This window comes from Stegodyphus dumicola, chromosome 1, assembly GCF_044657685.1.
Source record: "Stegodyphus dumicola isolate Sdum_Otavi_A_Nest chromosome 1, ASM4465768v1".
Lineage (NCBI taxonomy): Eukaryota > Metazoa > Arthropoda > Arachnida > Araneae > Eresidae > Stegodyphus > Stegodyphus dumicola.
The window spans coordinates 110166857-110187239 of NC_140768.1; the positions used below are offsets into that span (position 1 = coordinate 110166857).

At 30.3% G+C, this 20383-nt stretch overlaps 1 protein-coding gene across 1 annotated transcript in view; it reads left to right on the top strand.

Annotated features, from left to right (window-relative positions):
• Nucleotides 1-20383, top strand: part of CCT2 (chaperonin containing TCP1 subunit 2) — a 58926-nt gene that overhangs the window by 283 nt on the left and 38260 nt on the right. The window contains exons 2-3 of the mRNA XM_085819300.1: nucleotides 15456-15593; nucleotides 18042-18159. Coding sequence (XP_085675426.1) covers nucleotides 15456-15593; nucleotides 18042-18159 — 256 coding nt within the window. The remainder of the gene's footprint in view (nucleotides 1-15455; nucleotides 15594-18041; nucleotides 18160-20383) is intronic.

Consider the following 20383-nt stretch of genomic DNA (forward strand, 5'->3'; position numbering starts at 1 on the left):
GTTAAATAACATTATTAACTGTATGCTATAATTTTAGATTAACTTTGATCTGTTTTAGATTTTCTGCGTATAATCTATTCTGAAAAATTAATGTAAAAAGTTTATAAGTAGTTGGTTTTATTAACCGTTTCTATAAATTAGGGTGTTGGTATATCCTTTGCGTATTTTCTGTTTCTGCATATAAACCTATTTTCCATTGAACATATATCTTTCATTACCATTTTTTCTTGTATTTGTATTGACTGTATTACTGTATGTCAATATTTTCGTAGGAAATATGTATTATTAATTATTTCTGAAATATGCTTTTGACAGCTGACCGGGTAAATTGTTTATTTTTACATTTTTGCTCATTTGATATTTCAGTTCAGTGTACAGGGGTTATTAACTTCGCTGTTCAGATGTGATTTGCATTGAGTTGTGTAATGCAAAGAAAAAGATTCCTTAAAACACTTCAGCCCACTTCAAAATTTCCATATGCCAAAATGACTAAAAAATTGGAAGATGAAAGATAATCTAATGTAATTTGATATCAAACATGAAATGCTGAAGCTTTTCAAAGAAATTAGGATTTATTGTGCCATGCAAATAGTATGTTTAAAGTGTAAGAAAATGGGCTTAGCTTTCAGAAGTTAAAGCTTAACTAATTTGTTAAAGCACAGTAATATAGACAGGGAACTTTATTCTACTTCACAACTTGTGAGGGTCAAATTGAAGTATTACAACAAACAAAATACTATGGAGAGAAATAAAATTGGAGTGTTAAAGTCTTTTGAATACAACTATGGGTATTTTCTATCAGGACTTCAAGATTTGAGTTAAACAGCCAAAATTTAGATCAAAATTAAATTTCCTATTAAGGCTAATGTTTGCTAATTCTGTAAAGCAGTGGTGTTTGCTAGATAATAGGCAAATGGCATTACTCACATCCGAATGATCTATTTACGACTCGTACGGCTATGAAATCTTTCCTTTACTTTATCTAAAAAAATTTCTCGAATGAGTAAATGTATGACAAAATGAGGCTTAAAGGAAATATGCAAATTAAAATTTTGAACTATTTGGTTAAATTCAATTAAAATGCCGCAATATTAACTGCTACTGTCAATTAATGGTTTTCTAAAAAACACAACATTTTTTAAAATTAGTAATGGGCACAGCTTTAGTATTAGTCCTGTTTGGCACGATAAATGAAAAATTATGATAACCTTGTTATTGATGGTAACTCAAAATACTGAGCTGAAAAACATGCCGCCATTTCTGTTCACGTAACTTTAACGAATTTGGTAAGTATCAGAGCTTTGATAGCAGGAGGGATAAATTGCATGTTTTTCTTAAGTTACTTTCGTGTTAGGAAAGCACAACATTTAAAATCTTTTTAAAAAAGCCAAAATTTGATAGTTTAAACTGATGTTTTTAATATTACATCACACGAGTCTTCACATTTTTTCATATGTCAACTCTGCATATTATTAACTCCATAGCCCCCAAAGTAAAAAAAAAAAAAAAAAAAAAAAACTCATTTTAATAGCATCAGGTAAACTCTTGGTGTTTCCTTTGCTAAGGAACCACATGCTTCTTAGATGTTTCTTAAAATGGGCAATGATTAAAATTACCATGGTCTAAAAACACTTTTTTGCCTCATTTCTTAAATTAGAACTATAGGGATGTGTGCATGAATTCATAGACCAAAATCAGGTTTCATTATTGCTTTTATAACATTTTTATAATTTGTCTGACTATAAAAAATATAATGTTGCTTAGATTATGGAATATATTGCTGATAATTTATAGTTCTCAAATTTTGTAAATCTCACAGTCTGTATATGAATAACCTTCACTGAGTATTAGTACTTGTATTAGTAGCATGTTGACATAACAGTTGACATTTAATTTTAAATTTTATGCAAATTTTCTACATTACTTAAACATTTAATCTAACAGAAATCTGAATTTTTTGTAATAAAAATTCTATAATAAAAGTTAGAGTACAATTTATATATAAAAATTTGACTACATGGCAAGCACTTAGATACTGATTTCAATGTCTTTAAATGTAATTATTACAAAGTTTAGATATATTCTTATTAAGATATACTCTTATTCTATTATAAAGTTTAGATGTACAGAACAGAAGGCAGACTTTGTACTTATGACTCAGTCAACCACTTGTGGCAAGATAACTTACGATAACAATTAAGTTCAAAGGTAAAATTTAAATTAAATTAAATTTGTAGCTGAAGGCTACACAAATCAATTTAATGCAAAGTTGGTTCAAAAGTTAACTGGCATGGAATTCAATTATCAGCAATTATAATGCAAGACTGAAGACTACAAATCTTATCTAGTAACGTGGCATTGAAAGGCAAAACACTGTTTGTTTTACAAACTAAAAACTTCAGTTGGATTTTGGTGGAAAAACAGATGGGGAAATTGACAGTAAAGATCCCAAACATAAAAAAAAACTCTGGTTACAAAATAAAGGAACTTACATTATACTTTGTTCCCTGATTAATTGTTCACTACATGATAGCATAGTGTAATGCATTTTTGTTTGCATCATATACAAATTATTTATTTTATTTAAATGCTGTCGAAAACCGAACAGGATTTTGCAACCATATTTTTAGACCTATAGATGCAACACTTCTTGACTTCAGAAGTAAGATTTGGAATTAAGAAAATATGAAGAGAGAACAGTATTTATGAATAGAAAATAAATATATATGCTGGTTAGCAGAAGAAGGATGCCTACATAAAGGACTTTAAGAGAAACTGGCTCTGATTTACATTACATGTAAGGAAAACCACAAAAACTCCCATATAGCCAGCCTGAGCTACTACTGTTCAGTGGCTTATTACTTCACCACTAGTGGATTCCAATAACTGTTCGAATCTTTCACAGAAATCATCAGTTATGATGATTGTTGTTGTGTATCATTACCATTGGTACAAAATTTACTCATTATGATAATTTAATTTTAGCTTTTAAATTATAATCATTAATTACTTGTAATAAATTGACTGATTAAAAAATACACACTTCTTAATATTTTTACCATTTACAAAATTTAATCATAAAAAGTATTTCTAACACTGGTACAAAATTTACTCATTGTAATTTAATTGATTTCCTTCACATTGAATTTTTTTTTTAAAATTTCCTTTTAATAACAGGATCTAAGAAACTAAACATATGCTAGTTTGAAATGCATTTATTAACCTTTTGTAAATTTCATTATTCATAACATAAATATTAACCCTTTGTAAATGTCATTTCTCATAACATAATCACTGCCATAAATTCCTTTACCGTAGTGTTTTAAGAATTTATCATAGCAGTACTAGAAATGTTGAAAATGAGAGATAGACTGTTTTTTGCAATTTGTTAAAAGTTAGAGAAAGTCTGTTTATTATAATCAAGAGCTTATTTTTTAAGATTGTTATTTAGTCTAGATAGGATTTTGTTGGCAATCCGTCATTATTTTTCCGATTTTCAAAGCCGGACCTACCTTGGCGACCGAAGTTTGTCGCCAAATCAAAAAAGTGCCAAAAGGACCAATACTAAAGCTGTTCCTAGTAATGTAATAAAAATAGATATTAAAGTAAGTTTGGGCCTATTAGATATTAAGGGGTATCAAAAACCCCTATACCGACAATGTTAAATTGGCCATTTTCGATGTACCTTTTCTCAAAATCTGCTGTAGATACAAGCTTGAAATTTTTTCTGTAATTAAAGTATACCTATCTGATTATACTGAAATTAAGTTTTGAAACATTTTGAATTTTAGAGTAAATTACAGAATATTTTGTTAGGCATAGTAAAATTTAGCACTTTTCTCACACAAAAAATTAAAAAAAATTTTTTTTCTAAGTTTATTACAAAAAGCTCATTTCAGTAAATATTAGGGAACTTAATAAATAAGCCATAAAAAGTTTAGATACCTGTGAGCAGTAGTTCCTGAGAAAAGGTACATTGAGTATAAAAAAATCACGTTTGGAGAAAAATGCGTTTTTATGTAAAAATCCTCATTGATCAAAGCTGTAGATAACAAATTAAAACTAGATTTTTTTACAGTTCTAATTTTCATAGAGATTAAAGAATGGTATTTTTAGAAAGATAAAAGTGTAGAGAATTTGAAAATGCAAAAATCTGAAATCGTAATTTTTTGAAGATTTTGGGGTTCCAACACCCCTTAAAGTAAAGTAAGTTCTTTTATTTATTTATTTATTTATTATTTTTTTTTTTCATTTTTGTAAAAATTCTAGGCACAGCTTTAGTATTAGTCCTTTTTGGTGACATTTGGGCACAATAAATAAAAAATTATGGTAACCGTAAATATTGAGCTGAAAAGCATGCCGCCATTTCTGTCCATGTAACAAATTTGGTAAGTATCAGAGCTTCGATGGCGGGAGGGATAAATTGCATGTTTTTCTTAAAGTTACTTTCGTGTTAGAAAAGCACAACTTAAAAAAAAAAAAAAAATATTTAAAAAAAAAGCCAAAACTTGATGGTTAAAACTGATGCTTTTAATATTACATCACGTGAGTCTTGACATTTTTTCATATGTCAACTCTGCATATTATAAACTTCACCTCCCCCAAGAAAAAAACACATTTTTAGTAACATGAGGTAAACTCTTGGTGTGATTTAGACGTCTTACATGTTTCTTAAAATGGGAAGTGATCAAAATTACCATGGTCTAAAAATACTTTTTTTGCCTCATTTCTTAAATTAAAACTATAGGGATGTGTAATTGTATGAATTCATAGACCACAATCAGGTTTCATTATTGTTTTATAACATTTTTATAATTTGTCTGACTATAAAAAATATAATGTTGCTTAGATTATGGAATATATTGCTTATAATTTACAGTTCTCAAATTTTGTAAATCTCACAATCTAATAGCTGTATATGAATAACTTTCACTGAGTATTATTACTTTTTATTAATAATATGTGTACATAACAGTCGACTTTTTATTTTAAATTTTATGCAAATTTTCTACATTACTTAAACATTTAATCTAACAGAAATCTGAATTTTTTGTTATAAAACAGGGTTTGTAGCAGTCCTTATAAGTGCTTATAAGTCCTTATATTTGAAAATAAAATATAAAGGCCCTTATAGGTGCTTACTTTTTCTTTAAAGCCCTTATTTTTTTTTTTAGTTTTTAGTGCTTATTTTTTGCTTTTAGTGCTTTTTTTTAAATGAACGCGAAATTTTACCCCGTACCAAAGCCGAAACTAAATAAACAACTTTTCTTCCTAATATGGAATGTCAGATGGTGAATCATACTTCCGGAAATAGCTTTTCCCCCTTTCTCTGCATGAACATAACCTTGATCAGTTCATATTCGTGTTTATTATGATCGTTATGCTTATATTATGAGCATATGTATGAATGTTTATAATAACATAGTTGCAGTAACTGCTGAAGTATAGTAAACTTCCAAAAATGGTTGTGCTTTAACACAGATTAGCTTTTTAAGAAATAATATTCGGAATGGCTTAAATAAAGAGGTTCTCCCCTTTCTCCGCAAAATCTCGAATATTGAAACTGTTACTGTTAGCTGCAAAACAAGCAACGGACCTTTTTTTTTTTTTTTTTTTTTTTTTTTTGTCACTTTTCAATTGGGATTGAATATGACTAAAAGTTCTGTGGTCTACCAACCCAAGCGAAGAATGATTCTATTCCAGAAATTTTACGCAGTCTGTTGAAAATTAGAATAAAAACCACCCCAGATTGCTAAGTCTCTTTCATTTCCTTTAGATGTTGAACACTGGTAGTTCGGTCCGAGGTTCGAATCCCGCGAACGGGCTGGCTGCATGGGCGTTTTCATAGTTTTCCCCGTGTGTAACGTGTATACAAGCCAGTTCCCCTTAGAAAGTCCTCCACGAAGGCATCCCTCCCTTCAGGCAGATAGCCCTCGTGTGCTTTGCCGTAATTGAATAATCCAATCCAATCCTTTCTTTTCCTTTATTTAGTTTTTTATTCTCCCAATACTGGCAGCTGTTGAATCCGTTTGTGTAATATCATGTAGGGAAGAATTACGGCGTACGTATTGGGCAATAATGTTTGTGATATTTTGCAAAGATAATTAATTTTGATGTTCGGTCCGAGATTTGTTTATGAGCACTTAAAAGAGTTTTACTGTGCTTGCAAAGCAGAATATTTTTCTGTTCCATTGGCTTGTTTTTATATGATACACATATCGAATGGTCAAAGGCTTTTATTTAACAGAAAAATCTAAAGAATGGCTACAGTCTATCCCCCCCTCCGCTTCTCTTTTTCAAGTTATGCTCGACTGTCCGAATAGTCGCCAATTTTCAAGTATGCGGGTAGTTAAGCTTTTACTGTTAAAGAATGACTTTATGAAGCAAATTTCTGTCTTCTGATTTCAGAAATGCTCCTCTTTTTTACTTAAATTACTTTGCTTGCAATATCTGTTAAGAGAAAACTGATATACGATGAAAATTTAGAAAATGTTCAGAATTTAGATTTAAATTAGTTAAATATCAATATGAGTGGAAAAATAAATTGTATTTATTATTAAGTTCCAAGCGAATAGAATAAATATGCCTCATTATTATTTATTTCCTCTATTTCGAACTGAAATTTCATCATTAAATCTTGTAATATAGTTTAGTTCTGCATAGTTTTTTTTCTCTCATTGTAAACTAGTTCTGTAAATTGAACTGTTATTTAAAATTTTAAAAAAATGTAATTATTTTCCATGGTTGAGGTAATGCTTATTCTCTCTTAATAAATACTGCATTTCTCATATTTTAAATTACGAGTCTAATTTTTAAGGTTATGCAGTTGTGTATAATGTAATTAGACAGGTGCTTATTTTTTTTCTTAAAATGTGCTTGAAAAGTACTTATAGGTGCTTATTTTTTTAACTAAAATGAGGCTATGAACCCGGTAAAAACTCTACAATAAAAGTAAGAGTACAATTTATATATAAAAATTTGACTATACTATATGGCAAGCACTTGGATACTGATTTCAATGTTTTTAAATGTAATTATTATAAAGTTTAGATATATTCTTATTAAGATATACTCTATTATAAATATGTTATTATATATCCTATTCTTATTAAGATATAGTCTATTTAGATGTACAGAAAAGAGGCACATTTTGTGCTTACGACTCAGTCAACTACTTGTGGCAAGATAACTTATGATAACAATTAAGTTCAAAGTAAAATTTAAATTCAAATAAACTTGTAGCCAAAGGCTACACAAATCAAATTAATGCAAAGTTGTTTCAAAATTTAACTGACATGCAATTCAACTATGAGCAATTATTTTACCATGTTACTAGGTTGCTAGATAAGATTTGTAGTCAAGACTCAAGACTACAAATCTTATCTAGCAACCTATTAACGTGGCCTCGAAAGGCAAAACACGGTTTGTTTTACAAAGTGAAAACTTCATTTGGATTCTGGTGGGAAAACAGATGGGAAAATTGATAGTTAAGATCCCAAACATAACTCTGGTTACAAAATAAAGGAATGTTACATTATACTTTGTTCCCTGATTAATTATTCACTACATGAAATAGTGTAATGCATTTTTGTTTGCATCATATACAAATTATTTATTTTATTTAAATGCTGTCCAAAACTGAACAGGATTTTGCAAACATATTGACCATATTTTTCGACCTATAGATGCAACACTTCTTCACTTCAGATATAAGGTTTAGAATTAAGAAATAAGAAAATAAGAAGAGAGAACACTATTTATGAATAGAAAATAAATATATACGCAGGCTAGCAGAAGAAGGATGCCTTCATAAAGGACTTTTTAAGAGGACTGGCTCAGATTCACGTTACATGTACGGAAAACCACAAAAGCTCCCATATAGCCAGCCTGAACTACCAGTGTTCAGTGGCTTATCACTTCACCACTACATTCGAACAGTCATGGATTCCAACGACTGTTCGAATCTTTCACATAAATCATCAGCTATGATAATTTTTGTGTATTATTACCTTTGGTACAAAATTTACTCATTATGATAATTTAATTTTAGCTTTTAAATTATAATCATAAGTTAATTGTAATAAATTGAGTGATTAAAAAATACACACTTAATATTTTTACCATTTACAAAATTTAATTCATAAAAAGTATTTCTAACACTGGTACAAAATTTACTCGTTATAATTTAATTTGATTTCCTTCAATTTGAAATATTTTTTATTTCCTTTTAATAACAATCTAAAACTAAAGTAACATGTACTAGTTTGAAATGCACTTAACCTTTTGTAAATTTAAAATATTAGCTAAATACTAATATAAATATTAACTACTTAAAATATTAATATTTAATACATTAATATTGTATTTTGTAATTTAAAATATTAACCTTTTGTAAATTTCATTAATCGTAACATAATCACTGCCATAAATAAATTTATGAATTCATAATAAATAATAAATTTATGATTATTCAGAAATAAATTTATGATAATTCAAGAATTTATCATAGCAGTAAATGCTGAAAATTAGAGAAAGACTGTTTATTTTAATCAAGAGCTTATTTTTTTAGGATTTTTATTTAGTCTAGATTGGGTTTTGTTTACAATCCGCCATTTTTTTTTTTTTTCGATCTTCAAAGTCGGGTTTAACTTGGCGATAGAAGTTTGTCGTCAAATCAGAAAATCGCTAATGCTAAAGCTGTTCAAAATTCTATTATTTAAAAGCACTTTTTTTATTTGTTTGCATGGTGCATAAACTTGGGTGCTTTGGGTTGCTTGCTAGTAAACAAAAACCAATGAATGTCTTAATATATGGAAAAGAAATCATTTAAAAGAAAATAGACTTATCCTTTCTCCATTACCATTCATATTCCAGTCATATCATTTTGTTCATGTGCTCTTTGTAAAATTTATTAGTAACTAATTCCGAAATGTAAGGTAGAATAGCAGTACAGCACCTAGCAAATATGGGTGAATCAACAATTGAAGTTGGTGACATTCAACTAATTCTTCAAAAATCTTTTCTAAAATATTTTTAGCTCTTCAAGTGGATGCTATAATTAATCATTTATTTGCTATTTAATATTTAATTAAAGAGTAGAATTAGTTCTTAAAATTTTTTAATTTCAATGCTGCCTAAATAGAAAAAAGAAATGCATTTTGAAAATTTCAGTGTACTGTTTTAACATTTCGGAGAGAATTTTATCATTAAATAAATTGAAATATCTGTTTTTACAAAATGATAAAACTACATTCTTATTGTTAAAAATTGAAAAAAAAATACCAATATAGTTTTCGAATGTAAAATATAAATAATAATATGCACAAGAGTTAACAGATTGAAATTATGTAATGACGGAGAACATTAGCATTATAAAATAAAACTTATTGCAAAGTGTCATTAAGAGGTACAGATGAAATTATTTTTTAAAAGATAATCTGTTGAGTATCACACTTTTATGATATGGAAGATTAATCATATAAATCTAGTCTTTGTTAGTTGGAAAGTACTTGTCTGTCTTTTATTTGAACCAAGAATAAGTAAGGGAAGAGAAACATCAGTCAAGTTTTCCCCTCCTTTTGATTGCATTTGAAAACTTAAGATTATAGTCTAGGATCTCAGACTTGATAACAACAACATAAAACAAAGTTCTCTTGCAAGTTGTAAAGACCATTAAACAGCTCAGTTAATTATCCAAGATTATTTAATAACATTAAAACTCAGATTGTAAAATGCAGTTTTGCTGGATTTTTTTTTTAAAATTTGTGTAGAAAAATGCAATAAACTAGTAAATATTAATATAATAAATAATACATTAGTATTTCACAAAAATTCACAATACTGATGTATCCTCTTACAATATAACATATTACAGTATACAATATATAAAATGCCAAAATGTTAAAAAGGGAAAAAATGAACATAAATTTTCTTATGTTATTTATAATAAAATGGCAAACGACATATGAATCTTTTTGTTTATCTCTGGTTGCATTTTCGTGGTGGCAGAAAAAAAGTGGGATAAGCAGGGTAAACATTTTCTCACAAAAACCTCAAAGAAACTGCATGTTATGCTCAAAAAGCAAAAAATGGTTTGGGCAGTATTTTTTTTAGCAACATTATGACATTGTGTTGTTTGGGTTATGCCTTCAGAAAAAATGCATTAATCATTTATTGTTGGATGAGAATTCTTGCACTATCAATTAAACAACCACTAAAGCATTTTGTAAATATTACTGGGCTGTGTGTCACTTCATCTGTAATCACTTATAGTAAAGTTCTTACATACAAATTTTTATTCATCTTTAGCAAGCACTCATTTCATTACACAATGGATATTGGGTGGTCTTACGGCAAGTGACCTTGCCCATGAGCCATGATCAAAAACAAAGTAGCTGATAACATTTCTATATAACTGCATAAAAAGCAGGAGTATATAAATAAATACAAAGAAATTATATGTGCTTACTTTTATTATATTACCAGATTATATATATTAAATTATACGACATTACCAGAAGAATGCACTGATGTGGCCCTGAAAATGGCCTATTGTATCCCTTGATGCATATCATTGTACTTTAAATACATTAAAAAAATCAGTTAATTAGATATAAAACAACTGTTTTTCATTATCTGAAATGCTGTTCTAATGTCAACATGGCCAGAAATATGCCAACTGTTGATAAATCACCATCAGAATTCAACAAGGTGACTGAGTAGTATCGTGGATGTTGTTCTGCACCACATTCAGTACAGTACAAAGTCTGTAATCCGGAATGATCTATAATCCAGACCTCAAAGCTACGCATGCGAGTTTAATGTATAATGATGTATAATGTACGGTATAAGCTAGGCTAAAGTTATCTAAGGCATTTCAGTTAATGTTGCAGATTGCGCTGTTCCTTAATCTTCTAAATGGATTTGGCTTTTTATTTTTTGCAGACTGTTAGAACAATTTTATAAAAATTAAGCTTGAACTTTCGATTATGTCAAAAAGAGTTTCCAATTCTGGAGCTGCCAAAGGATCTACAAAGCAAAAGCATGTTTCGATGTCCATTAAACAAAAAGTGGAATTGCTGCAAAAAATGGATAAAGGCCTATCCGTCTCAAAATTATGCAAGAAGTATGGCATTGGAAAGTCCACTATATATGACACAAGAAAAAGGAACTTTTTGAATTTTTTGTGGAAGCATCTTAAAGAACTTATATTAAAAGAAATGTTTAATAAAGTAAACAAATAAATATTAAGCTTTTTTTTGTAAATTTTGATGCCCTTTAGATCATAATTGTTCTTTATTTCATAAATTACGATTTCATATTTTTAATCGTATAATTTCTGCATGCCATCTTACCAGATTTAAATTGATGATCTACGATCCTGAAAAACCCCTAATCCGGAATCGCTGAAGTCCCGACAAGTCGGATTACGGACTTTGTACTGTATAATTATTTATTTAAGATGCCCCATAGGTCTTTTCTATTGCCAGAGCTTTGGCACCATAGCAGGATCAACAAAATTCATCTCATTTACCATCAGGTGGATGTATCGCAGTGGTGGCAAATGTATGACATGCAAACCATTTTGGATGGATGACATGTTTTTCCTGAGCTGTCGATGGAGACAGGAAGTTCCATGATACAAAAATATTTGTTTCTTGCCAATGGCCTTGTCATTGTCAATGTACGCTGTGCTTATCTGGAGTGTGTTCAAAAGCATTCTTGGCAGATGTAAGATTCTGTATGTGAACACAGCACTAGGGTTAAGCTAGGAGTTTTCTGAATTTTGACATGCTGAGTTCAAAAGATTTTCCCATCATTGGTGTAACATGATTCATATTCAGTAACTAAAGATAAATCTAGGGTAAGTTACATGTTAGGTATGGCCTGTTAGGTAATCTGTTATGAGAATATCGAAGATTTTTATCGCCCATTATTCTGGTAATAATCTCTCAGCAAAGTTCCTTTTACTTAGTAAATAAGCTTTCATTGGCTTTTGTGATTTTATTTTCTCCATCTCTGTTGTGATTTTTTTTTCTTATATAGTTGAATGCAAAGAATTTCACCTAGGTGTTTGCATTAATCAATTGTCATTTCTATCCATATATATCAATTTCTTTTTCATGATATTCATGAAATGTGATTTCAAAACACTAGCTACAAATTAGGCATAATGCAGTTACAAAGGATATTTCTTCAATCACCATTAAACCAACTGAACACAAGCAAATTTTATTAGCAGTTGTTCTGTAAATTTTTTTTAATCATCATGAAGTTTTTAACCTGAAAAAAGGTTAATTCTTGAGAAACAGCTTTAGCTGCTGGATCTGCCCACGGCAAATTCTTTAAATTATATTTGCTTTTACATGCGGAAATGATGTGCATATTGAACACAACTATAAACAAATGAGGTTATAGAAAAATGCCTAACTGTTGCACACTGTTAAGGCCCGTCCACATGACTACGCTCGAAACGTAGCTAACGAACGCGCTTTTACGTTACCAGCATAAAAGCGTCCAAACGAGTATGCTTGCAAAGAGTGCGTTTAACCAGTATGATTATTTTGCGCAAAAATCACGGGGCGCTGTAATATAGCGTCAACGGAGCTGTATCTTATTACTTCACTGTGCTTCTATATATTTGCAGCAAGTTTTGTCCGAATCGGATGATTTTTTTTATAGCTGAAACTTCATTAAGCAGAGGCAAAACCGAAAAAAAAATGGCAATTTTTTTTTTTTTCTTTTCTGCCTCGTTTGCGAAATGAATATCCGGAATTATTAAATTCCTACTATTAACTCATGCTCTCCATACATCTTGTTCAAATTTTCAATCGTTAACCGTTTGAGTCTGGCGAAGCGCTATCACGCTTTACTTGTTGTATGCCAAAAATACGGCGCAGCGCGATAGCGCTTTTTTTGTTTTGTATCGAGAATGCGAAGACGCTGCTGTTGGTTAGTGTATTTTACCGCAGTTGTAGTGATATCAGTAGCAGTTGTTTTATAGGAATTGGAAATTTTCATTTTTTTACCAAGTGTTATACTGATAATTACGAAATAACCCATGTCAAGTTCTGATTCATTTGAAAGTGACTATGTTATGAGAAGTGATAATGAAGAGTATAGTAATAACCTTGAAAGTGATTGTGGAAGTGACATCATCATTCGTTCTAAGAGATTACGAGTTATTAGTGATAACAGTGATGATGATGAAGTAACTGCAAGTACCTCCGATGACGATATTATTGATGAGTTTTTACCTGTGGATACAATTTTTCGAACGAATCGAATACTTTTTCTGAAGTACCTGGACCAAAGCATGCCCCTCCTCCTGATGCGAAACCAACTGAATATTTCAATAATTTTTCTCAATTTTCAATAATTTTTTTTTTTCAAGTATACTAACCGCGTCTTCACATTCTCGATACAAAACAAGAGAAGCACTATCGCGCTGCGCCGTATTTTTGGCATACGACAAGTGAAGCGCGAGCCGGACTCAAACGGTTAATAAAATACTTTTTAATCATTCACTCAAGTTCAAATACAATTTTTTTTTAACTTGTAGTGGATGGCACTTGATATAGCTTTTTCACATATTAAAATTTTTTTAATTTAAAAAAAATTCTGTTTTTTTTATTTATTTATTTATTTTTTTGTGTATTTTTTTACATTGTTCTTTGTTGACCTAAGTAGGAATTGACTTAAATTTTTTTATATATATTGTTTTTTTAATTACTTCAGGATGAGTATCGACCAGTTCAACCAGTTTGGCGGCGCGCAATAAACTTGATGTAAATTTTTATACCCTTTAGATCATAATTACTCTTTATTTCATAAATTATGGTTTCATATTTTTAATTTTATAATTTCTGCTTGCCATCTTACCAGATTTAAACTGATGATCTATAATCTGGAAAAACCGATAATCCGGAATCACCGAAGTCATTACACATGATATAGCGAATATTTATAATAATTAAAGAGAATTTTGTAAGGCAGAAACTTTGATTTCATAGAAACTGTAATTTATTTAGGTTCCTAGTACTTACGGTGTTATAGACAGGTGAAGCATATGGATATACTCATTAGATCATTGCTTTATAAATATACAGTTTTCCCCTTTAATGAGAATTTGAAATTTATACCAATATATATGGTTTGAGAAATCTGAGGATGGCGTGAACAATGCTGATTATTTTATTGCTGTATACAGTTATGATATTTCTAAGCAAAAACTCATCTCTGTGTGGTTCTGACACCATATTGAAATGGGTAAGCAAGAAGATTTTCCGGTTATGACACATGATACAAACTCGGTCGGCTATTGGCTGTTCGTTCACTTTACGGATGTAAAAGCTGAACAGGAGCGAATTCAGTTTTACGTCTTCTATGTATTACGCTGGGGAAAAAAAAGTTGCATCAAGTACATCGTGAGCATACTCGTGTGGACAGGCCTTTAGCTAGATACTGTGTTTTAGCGTGTATTGAATTTTGTTATGTATTATGACTTTTGAGTGCAAGAAAAGCAATGTTTAACATTGCATGACTAACATGACTTAGACATGTTTAATTAAAAAATTAACTCCCCTTTTTATCATTGTTAAATTTATTATGTTGCTGAACAACCTAATGCTTTTTTAGCTCATTTAGTGTATTGTGAAATAATTTTTGTATTCTCTTATTATCCTCCATTCCTAATCACCATCACTAAGAGAATCATTATATTGCCAAAATAGGCAACCTACTAAGAGTTGCTTACGATTTTGAAATCTGAGTGTTGCATTTGAGTTTTCTTTCTGTTGTGATTAGTATGTGGAGGTCCCCTCTCCTGGTAATGAATCGTAATGCCATTGTAGAGTTTGTTTGCTAATGAAAAAGAAAGTGCTGTATTTTTTAAGGAGTATGGTTCACTGCTTAGTAGAACATAAGAATGCACATTCAGCAAAGTTAATTTGTGCAATTCTCCGATCTTTTTTTAAAGATAAAATAGATCATTGTGCACATACGTAGAAGACGTGGGGAAAAAAGAAAGTTTTTTAATTATAGATTTTTACTGCATTTTTAATTTAGCTTTCCTGTTGCTATTTTACATAATTTTGAGTGTTTGTCATATGCAATCAATGTTTTATTATGCAAGTTTCTTTCATTTTTAATTTCATTAATTCATTGCTGTTTTATGTAATTTTCAGGGCATTGCCATTTTTTTTTAAATATCTTTTTTTCACATGTTAGGCAACAGTTGCTGACTATGTGGGAGGGTTGACCTGATAATCAAAGAACTAAAATTTTTAATAATTAATTAATTTAATAAAGTCAATATTTATAAAATAATAAACTGTTTGCTTCCTGTAAAATATGTTTTCAATATCTCATAATTTTCTTACATAAGCATATTTGTTAAATTTACATTCAGTACTATTATCAGCCCATTGTCCACACCTGTGCATACTTTTTTGTAGGCTATGTCTTTGAATCCTGTTCGAGTCCTTAAGGGAGATACTGAAGAAGAAAAACGAGAGGATGCTAGGTTATCCTGTATCTTTGGCTCTATCGCCATAGGTGATCTTTTAAAATCTACATTAGGTCCCAAAGGAATGGTAAGATATTTTGTTAACAGTCTTCTTGCATTTTAAGTATTATAAATCGATTTTCATATTTATATTCACCGAGTTTTAACAACTCCATAATAAATGTTTCCATATGGTTTTTGAACAGTAAACCCTTAAAGAGATGTGATTTTGTGTATATGCATTATCTTAATTGTCTCCAATTAATTTGTCCAACACAAGGATTTCAATTATATGCTGTATGCTGCAGAGTGTCAGCTAAGTTGTGATAATACTGTTTAACAACTGGTTTGGAAATTCATTCATCAAAAAAGTCGAACATTGCTTAGAACAGCAAAACCTGAGCTTTTAAGTTATCTTAATTCTCAATAATGATCTAAAGACATGGTGCTGAATTTAAACAAATTCTTAAAAAAATACATGGAAACTGACTGATTTTGTAATGAAGATTGATTCAAACGAAGAAAGAAGGGAATACTTTATGAAAGGTGTTGAAAAACTTGATTTCCTGATTTCAAAACATGTAATGAGTTGGACATTACATGTTTTGAAACATGTCCCCAGCAAAAATCACCAGCTATAAAAAATAAAAAAAATAAAATAAAATAAAAAAAGAGGCATCATGTACCTATTTATTAAGTAATAATAGAAAGCCTTTCAGTTAAAATTTTCCCCTTTTAATTACAATGAAATTTAGTTTTGTATAAATTATGCATACTTTTCTAATCTGAATAAATGCTTTTTTCGAAAGAAAGTTAACTTTGTGGAATGGGATTTTGCCTATGTGCACTGTGTTAATGATATAACCTCTCTGTTAGGCAAGAATTTACTGTATTAGCATATTTGTATTGATCAAAATGTGGGCGTAAATTTAAGAAGGATGTCATGCCTGATGATGCTATTATAAATTGCTAAAAATAATATGGAGGCTAATAAGCCATCTTATGTGTGTTCACTGGTCAAATCCATAGAAATAGTACAATTAATGCACCTATTACTGGTTGTAATCAAAGTTTTAGCAAAAAAAAGGTTTTTAATAAAGTTGGAAAAAAAAAACATGAAAGCAGTACCTTTAGTGCGAGTAGTAATCACCCAAATCTATGATTTTCTGCTCAATGTTTTGGTAGTTTTTCAAAGCCTTCAACCCAGAAATTTGGTAGCCACAAGTCCAAAAATGGATCAACTTCATTTCAGATATCCTGTACAGAATGGAAGATAGCACTAGCAAGATGTAGCTGGAGTTGTGGAAAAGGATAAAAGTCCGAAGGAGCAATGTTGGGGCTATATGGTGAGTGTGGCAGAGGTTTCCATTTGAGTCCGTATAGTGAGTCCGCTGGTGAATGCAGACATATGTGGTCTGCTGGAACATTCCCTTTTTGTGATGGAACTGAGTTCAACATTTTTCCGTGATAGCAGCATCAACATGGACTAGCATCTTGCTGTACACCTTACTGTCGAGGGTGTTACCTTTTTCCAGTTTTTGTGGATAAATACCATGCCAATCGCACCAGATACAAAGCATGATCTTTTTGTTAGTCAAATTGCCTTTGCAACACTGCCGATGAGCTCGACAGGCACAGACTTACCCCCTTTTCCGGCTTGTGTTGTTGAAGTAAATCCACTTTTCATCACAAGTGATGGTCAAGTTCAGAATTTTGTCCTTGCATTGATATTTGAGCAGATTAGTGCAGGCCTGAATACATCTGTCTTTTTCTGCTTAAAGTCAGCTCATGAGGCACCCAACAATTGAACTTGGAAATCAAGTTTATGTAATGCATAACGCAACTAATATACATGGCACTAATGTGTAACTCCTTAGCGAGTTCTTGAGCGATTGCATATGGATCTTCTTTCACAAGTTCTCGTAGGCAGGCCTCATCAATATCAGTACATCGGCCAGAGTTCTCTGCTTCTTAAATGTTAGTCCTTGTTTTTGAACTTTCAGTACCAAAACTTCACAGTTCCATATGATACAACATTAGTACCTAAAGCTGATTTGGTGATATTCTGTAGCTGACTTTTGTAACAGAACTGGAAGTAAATGATGGTTGTAATCTGGTAGCGTGATAGTTCCATTTCAGTCACATAGTTAATGATAATTTTTTTTTTTTTTTCAGATTTTGCAATACAGTGTTTTACAGCAAATCCTTTTTCTCAAGTGCCAAAAATTGTTTGACAAAATAAAATTAAACACACAAACGAGAACTGTTCACACAGATGATATATGTAGTGGCGGGAAAAATTTTAATTAAATTTACATTAAAATCCAATATTTATTCTACTTTATTGTTATAGAGTGTAATAGTGTTTAGATAATAAAAGAGCAAAAAGAGCAGCAAATATTTTATGCTGCTTTTTTTTTTCTTGTGCATATATTACAAATGCAAAATTTGTATTATTGCCTTTTTATATATCCCATTCAAACAAAGTGTTAATAAATGTTTTTAACTTGTAATTTTCTTATGTGTATTTTTTCAGGATAAAATTTTAGTATCTGATTCTAAACGAAGTGCTAATGCTATAGAACTAACTAATGATGGTGCAACAATTTTAAGATCAATTGGTGTTGATAATCCTGCTGCTAAAATACTTGTTGGTAAGATATATTTGTTTCTGTTTTATTTTTCAGTTGCTCATTTAAAAATTAGGTGTGATAAATTAGCAATGAAGTTAATTTAATTGTAAGAAATAGAAATGCCTTTTTTATCATTGTATTTTTAGAATGAGTGTAATGAAAATATCTTTTAAATAAATATGTTTTAATTAGGCTAATATTATACAGTACGTTGCATCAGAAGTTTGATACTTATGTATTATCCCACTTCTTGAAATGTTGGCACCTTGTTTGACAATTTTGTCCAGTAATTGGATAATTAATTTTATAGTGTAAAATATTTCCAGTAATTCTTTATTTAATTTTTTCAGTGAAAATCCTCAGATCATAGTTTGTTCATTCTGTTGAAAGAAAAAAATATTAAAATTTAGAATTTGTTCAAACAAAGGAAGATGCTATGCATTATTTTAGTTATTATTAAGAATTACTGGCTGCTATAGTATTTAATGCTGGTTAAGATCATGCACAGCCAAACTATTGATGGTAGCTATGTTAACCGCTTGCCTGATAACTCGGGTTCGTATATATTGCAGTTAATTATTATCCCGAGAAAACTCGGGTGAAGCAGAATTTGTTAGTACGATTTCTTTTATCACGGTTTTATTCGATCTGGAGGAAATGAAAGAAAATATTCAGCTTTGATTGGTAATTTGCCAAATTTTGTTGGTTGCGCGGTTCTTTTGGAGGGATTGGTCACATGTTTCTCTATTATATAGTATACGTTGGCTTGTGGATTAGTAATGTATAAAGAAGGATGCATGCATTGGAAAAAAATAAAATAATGGCAATGATGCAAGATAGCAAAAGCGATGATTTTTCAGATAGTGATTAAGAAGAGGTGGAAAAAATAATTTTAAAAAAAAATCAAATCCAACGAAACAGTGCTCTGTGCTCCGGTGAAAGAGATTCCAGCGGTAAGCCAGTAAGAAAAGAGACCAGATACCAGTGTAGAATGTCAGGTATCACTGTGTTGTCCTTTGTTTCAAAAACTATCACACAAAGATTAATATTTCACTTTTTTCCGTTTGCCCGAGATAACGCGGGATAGTAAACTAATATTAAAAATAAATGCTTTTACACCTTCAAAAAAGTAAAAATTCAACTTGGGACCTTCATATTTTGATTTGTGTCGTTTTGTTGTATTTAATAGTAAAATAAAAAAATGTGATGATTTTTTGCAATATTTTTCAAAAAAATTTGTAAGGGAAGCGGTTAATGTTCCATCATTTCCAGTGATGGTGCATTAAAGGTAATTAATCACAATGATTAAATAGCATTTATCATTACTTTTTTGTTTTGAAATCACTTATATGTTTTGCCTCTCCATTTTTTTAAGAGCAAATTCTATCGTATTGGAAATACAAGGGCTGATTGAAAAGTTTAGAACTGCCTGTTTCTCTTTTCCAGTGCCGTCCAAAATCCAGATGTTTATCCAAATGAATATCTGGAATGATTTAATATCCAGACGACTAGCTGCTCCTCTCACAAAATACATAATACTCAAGAAATGGAAAATATTATATGTGAGAGAAGGCAGGTTTACCATGGTAGTGATTTTTTCTCACGGAGGTTCCCATATGTCATTTTCAAATACCTTTTGGCTAGGAAGCCACACCAAATTATCAAATCAAACCACACAATCAAATTATCACTATTACAGTTTTAGCAAATAATTTGTACATTTTATTCTTTACCCAACATTTTACATCAGTCAATCAGCCAATGTATATTGGAATTTTGCATGCACTCAGATGCAGATATAAAGTAGCTTTTTAAAAAACAATGCAGCAGTAAGACCATGTAGTAATTCTGGAAATATTTTAATGTATAATCTTGCATGTGGGATGTTGCAAGGTCATGAGAAGACATGTCTGCAGATATTAAAAGTGCTCAGTATAATTTACAGCCAGCTACCAGATTTCATGATTATGATGATAGCAAAATTTAGCAAAATTTTCCAATTAATGGAACATACAATGAAATTCTTAATGAAGATGATATAATTGAAGTCTTTCTTACATTGCACCAATAATGTCCCAATCATCGATCAGTTAATGGAACAGTAAATCTCTTGAATATATGGTTTTAAATTTAGGAAATATCACCATTTCAGATTTGTGACACATCACCATTTTGCTATTAATTTATGAATCACCACCATATGGTAGAAAAAATCTATAGAAAATGCCTCTTTATAAGTTTATAA